Raw genomic sequence first — 5,616 nt, 5'->3', positions numbered from 1 at the left:
GATTCCAACTAAAATCCACTTGAGTCTCTGTTTGTCACAAACTGACGTGGATTCGTGGAGCGTGTTTGATTTTCCAATGCCAGGTGGATTTGAATTCACCTTTGAACCTTATTGGGTCCCAAACTAAAACCTTTCGGATGGAGACAGAAAGATTAGGCTGATGGCACAGATCTGAGCAGTGGGCGATTATTAACCAAGACGTGCCATAAAAATAACGAAAACCACAAGAAAGACTTTTATTGCTTTGACACCAACATATGCACACATTTTACTGAGAAGGTCATGGATACTTCATGCCTTGGACCTTCTGATGAAAATTGAAGCTAATGTGATTTTTTTTTATGTTCAAAATTTATTATTGCTCAGGAGAGTTGCATGTTTGACTGAGAAACGGCTGTAAATCCGCCACGGGATTTAACGACTCAGTCATCCCGGACCGACGCGCGTGAAGTCAGCCTGACCTTCTGCCGCAGGACGAGCGGCGTCGACATCCCTCCTCCTCCTCCTCCTCCTCCTCCGCTTCCTCCTCCGGAGCAAAGCTCTTCATTTTTCATTTCCACCTTAAGACCGCGGATAAACGGGACATCTGGTTTTAATCTCAGCAGTCGTTAAATCAGTCGTCTCCAAAAGGCAACACGTTTCCCTTCCTGAACTCCTGCGCGTCTTGGCGCGCCGCGCGCCCTGGCGCCGCCGGAGACCGCAAAGGGTTAAACGGGGTTACCAGCAACCCCTTTAACAGGCAGGTGCCCCCGCTCGGCCCCCAGCCCCAAAGTGGAGCTCCGACTTATTAAAACAAGCTTCTTCCCGCATCGCAGGAGCAACTCCTAATTGTCTCATCGCGAGCGATGGCCGCAGATTAGCGCGCGGAGAGCAGAGCGCGACTTCACCGGGACTCATCGGCTCGGACCGCATCGGGTCGCTTCCAGTCGCCCGGCATTTCTTTGAACAAGTGTCCGTGTTTCTTAAAGGCGGGCTGGGGGCGGGGGGGAGAGCTGGATCCCAGACCCGCAGCTCTTGTCTCCGATCTTCACCACTTGTCGAGCTGAGATGCGCCGGATGCTGTTTCCACGGTGGATCTGGTTCCTGGCGTGCGCGTCCGCGCGGATGGAGCTCGGCGGCGCGGCTCTGCCCCGTGTCACCTCTTCGCACGCGGGCATCTGCCCCAATGAGATGAACTCCAACCTGTGGGTGGATGCCATGAGCACCTGCACGCGGGAATGTGAATCTGATGAGGTAGTTTACTTGCAGAGGAGATTTAAAGTTTGATATCTGTACTTTCATGGTTATAAAGTGTTTTTGTAAAGTATTCACACCCTTTAAACTTGTTCATGTTTTTATTGCTTATGAATACAGATTGAAAAACCGATACATAAGTAGGCTATTACATAATTGCAATATAAACGGAAATCGACACATCACGGTCTTCCGGTTTTCCTTCTACATTTATTTTACAAATAATTTTTTTGTGTGCGCCTTCAGCCCCAAATATTTTGAAAGGAAAAAAAAAAACTAAAGCTCAGTCAGAGTACCACTGATTCTTAACATGATTTAAATATGGACTTTGACTGGGCCACTCTCAACACCCACATCCAGAATGAGCTGCACTATTTCCTTATTTATCTGCCTTTAAATTTATGGTCAGGCTCCACCTCTGACCAGTTGTCACCCCATGCATCACTCTGATGACTGACCAGCTTCCTGTCAGTCTGCCTGGCCATGATGCAGCCACCTCCATGTTTTAGGCTTGTTAGTTTTCTTGTCACACAGTATTTTCTAAGCCGCCCTGAACCTTCAAATTTGATCTCTCACGTTTATCATCTGAAACTGAACTTTTTTCAACAGTGTTTCTCTCCTGTTAGTGCACAACTAATAGTAGATCTGTCATTCCCATTACCTTGGCGCCATCGGCTGCTCCTCTGCAATGGAGACACTTTTTTCTTATGATCACCAACCACTGGCGCAAACCACAAAGAAGACGGCAACAGGAAGTAGACGGGGGATCGTTATCATGTAGATCATTCAAATTGAGGAATTAGGTACATTTGTACCATTCTTCGTCAAATGACATTATCATTTTATCATGCTCAGCCAACATTGTCCCTGCCTCCACCTATTCAGTGAATTTATACGTGTTCATCTGTAAGACTCCTGAAACCATGACGTTTACTGAAACGGAAGGAGTGTTCCCCAGATGGTGTGTGTCATGTATTAAAGGTTTGTGTGTAAATACAAATGTCCTGCAACCCTTTGACACGGCATCAACTGTTTGGCTATGGATGAAACATGAGAGAGTCTTAAGTCCTTTACAAAACATCTTGATTGACAATAAGAGTAAAGTACACACCATTGGCCTCTGTAGGTCAAGTTACCTGAGGTCTGAAGGTAATTAATTGCAGTGGATTTTATTTATGGGTATAGCAAGCTGAATAGAATCCATGCCTAAGGTTAATATTTCTTTAAAAAGAAATACGCAGAAAATCAAGACTTGTTTAACACCCACCTTGAAATGATGTGATACTTTATTTTGGCCTTTCACATAAAATCCAAGTAAATGAGTTTGCAACTTGACAAAATATGAGAAAGCTCTGGGTGTTGGGCTGCTTTGCAAGGTTTCATATTGTTTTTGTTGATTGCACTGTGCGAGGCACTTTCTGCTCCTCACTTGTAAAATCCACCGCATGCACCAAACATCCTTCATGAGCAATTTTCTCTTTGATTCTTACAGGAGTGTGAGTCCTTTGAAAAGTGTTGCCAAAATGTCTGTGGGAACCACAGTTGCGTTGCTGCCCGCTACGTGGATGGGAAGAATGGCCCTGTGGGAGTGCCCAGAGAAGCATCGTGTGCCGGCTTCATGTGCACCCAGCAGGGCTCCGAGTGTGTCATCTGGGACGGCCACCCCTCATGTAAATGCCGGGACCGCTGCGAGAAGGAGCCGAACTTCACCTGCGCCTCAGATGGCATGACTTACTACAACAAGTGTTTCATGGATGCAGAGGCGTGTTCTAAGGGCATCACCCTCTCGGTTGTCACGTGTCAATTCCACCTCACCTGGCCCAACACGAGCCCTTCGCTTCCCCAAATGACCACACTTCGTCCTACGACCGCCTCCTTTCAGCCCACCGTCCTGCTACCGATGGAACCTGAACAACCCACGTTGGTCACCAGCCCCATTCATCAGACCATAAACGTGGGCCAAACAGCCAGCTTCCTGTGTGATATCACCGGTCAACCTCAGCCTCAGATCACGTGGGAGAAACAGCTGCCCTTGGGAGTCATGAGGGTGATCATGAGACCCAATACTGTGTTGGGGAACATGGTGGTCACAAACATTGGCCAGCTGGTCATCTATAATGCCCGGCTGCAAGATTCTGGGGTTTATACCTGCATGGCTTGGAACCCGTCTGGTTCGGTCCAGGCCCATCACCCACTCACTGTGCTCTCAGCAGAGGTGTTCAGCACTCCGGGGCCCAAGAACCTGAGAGGGTGCCTCACTGAAGAATGCCAAAACCCCTTTGAGAGCCAGGAGGACTGTGGAACAGAGCTGGAGAAAGTCAGCTGGTACTACGAGCCCAAATCCAACAACTGCTTTCCCTTCAGACACTGCCGCAGCAGCAACGACCAGTCACTCAGAAAGGTGTTTGACACATACGAGAGTTGCATGCAGTGCTGTGGGCCAGAACTGTCCAGGCCCTGCGGACTGCCTGCCCTGCAGGGCCGCTGTAAGGCCTATGAGCCGCGGTGGGCGTACATTACCACCATGGGCAAGTGTCAGCCCTTCATCTATGGAGGCTGTGAGGGAAATGACAACAACTTTGAGTCAAAAGAGCTCTGCGAGGAGATGTGCCCCTTCCCCAGAAACCACCAGTGCAAGGCTTGCAAGCCAAGAGGCAAGATAGTGACTAGCTTCTGTAGGAGCGACTTTGTGGTCTTGGGCCGCATGACGGACATTACGCAAGAGAAAGACTCAGGCCACGCCCTCGTGACTGTGGAGGAGATCTTTAAGGACGAGAAGATGGGTTTGCGCTTCTTCGGCAAAGAACCTCTCGAAGTCACGTTCCTCAACATGGACTGGACCTGCCCATGCCCAAACATAACGGCCGCGGCCGCGGAAGGTCAGGTCATCATCATGGGCAACGTCAGCGAAGGAATGGCCGTCCTCCAGCCCGAGAGCTACGTGGGCACTTCCAGTCCCCGCCGGGTACGGAAACTGAAAGAGGTGATTTCGAAGAACACCTGCGACATCCTCAAAGCAATCACCAACAGCCCTCAGTAGGTTTCTCACTGCACAAAGCGTAGACTTGACAAAACTGAACTAACTGTTGTGAGCTCGACCTCAATGAGGCGTTGTTTGAATATTTTGATTGGAAAGTTTATGTTTCTTGGAGTTCTCTGCTCATTTTTTGTGCCCAGTTGTATCGTGTTCATCTAGGATCTTGTATATTTTAGTTTCTGTTTCTCTTAATGATATAGGACGGAGATGTCCTTAACTTTTGTCTTATTGTGCTGTGAACAGGCATCTGCCTTGGGGATTTATTTTGCTTTTACTTTAGTCGAACCTAATGGTTTCGGGTCTCCAACGAAAGCCTGATAACATTTAAATGCAGTGTCAAATTGTTTTATTTATAAAAGAGTAAAAAAATCAACCTTGTTTAAGGTGAAAATTTGTGAAACTGTAACATTGAACAAATTTTTAAAATGACAAAATGTAACAAATGCTAAATAGTAAAATTCCTGTAATCGACCATATTTCTTTGGAAACTTGGTTTCAATCAACGTCTCAGTGTGGAAACGGTTACAGAGCCATTTGTAATCCTAATGCTTTAGTGGTTTTTGTTTTCTTTCCGATGTAAAAATAGAATTTGTGATACCAAGAATGTAAATGAACCAAAAAGAACCAAACAGAAATATACTGGGGCCCATCCTATTTCATTGCACTGCAGCTTATTACTAATTATTACTTTTCACGTCTTCCAGCAGAATGGAGAACAGATCTTTTTTTCTATTTTTATATAATTTAAATGGCATTGTATGTGTAAAGTCTATTATTAAAACTCTACTTCTAATCCAGAACTTTGTATATACACATTATATCAAACCAAAGTACCTGTTAAACATAATATAAGCTTTGATTTGTTTGATTAAAAATTATTTGTCATTACAACTCTGTTGTTTCTTTTACAACCAATTTTGTACTTTTTTTTATTTTTTTATCAACTTTTCTTTTGGGGCTATTTATTGCCATGTAGGCTTTGCATTTTGTCGTGTACGTAATATCTTTATAAATAAATGGATTTTTCTAAAGTGTTTTGCTGTGTGCATAAAATACACACACACATAGTGATGCTTCCTGTGCTCCGTCGATCTGACAGGCTGATAAAAGAGACTTGGGAGTCGCACATTCCCAGCCGACTCAAAGCTTACCCTAAAAAACTTCAAAACAGAACCATTCATTCTAAAGACCCCAGTGGCATTGTAAAAAAGCCTCACCCTATTTTGATTTGCCTGCGAGGTCCAGCCTAATTGGGTGAGGAGCCCGAGTAGTAAACCTCAGATCCACTCCCATAGAGGAGTTATGTGTTTCATGCGGTGCCAACAGGCTCCTCTGGGTTCCGAGGA

At 45.9% G+C, this 5,616-nt stretch overlaps 1 protein-coding gene across 1 annotated transcript; it reads left to right on the top strand.

Annotated features, from left to right (window-relative positions):
• Nucleotides 1-566: 566 nt before the first annotated feature.
• Nucleotides 567-5,213, top strand: wfikkn2b (WAP, follistatin/kazal, immunoglobulin, kunitz and netrin domain containing 2b). Its single transcript, XM_055057544.1, has 2 exons — nt 567-1,233; nt 2,726-5,213. Exons 1-2 carry the CDS (start codon nt 1,048-1,050, stop codon nt 4,271-4,273), a joined length of 1,734 nt encoding a protein of 577 aa, XP_054913519.1. The 5' UTR covers nt 567-1,047; the 3' UTR covers nt 4,274-5,213.
• The last annotated feature ends 403 nt before the right edge of the window (nt 5,214-5,616 follow it).

The sequence above is a fragment of the Poeciliopsis prolifica genome, unplaced genomic scaffold (genome assembly GCF_027474105.1).
Source record: "Poeciliopsis prolifica strain line A6 unplaced genomic scaffold, Auburn_PproV2 SCAFFOLD048, whole genome shotgun sequence".
Taxonomy (NCBI): domain Eukaryota; kingdom Metazoa; phylum Chordata; class Actinopteri; order Cyprinodontiformes; family Poeciliidae; genus Poeciliopsis; species Poeciliopsis prolifica.
Note: the sequence above shows the minus strand (reverse complement) of the source record. Positions and strands in the feature narration are given on the sequence as shown.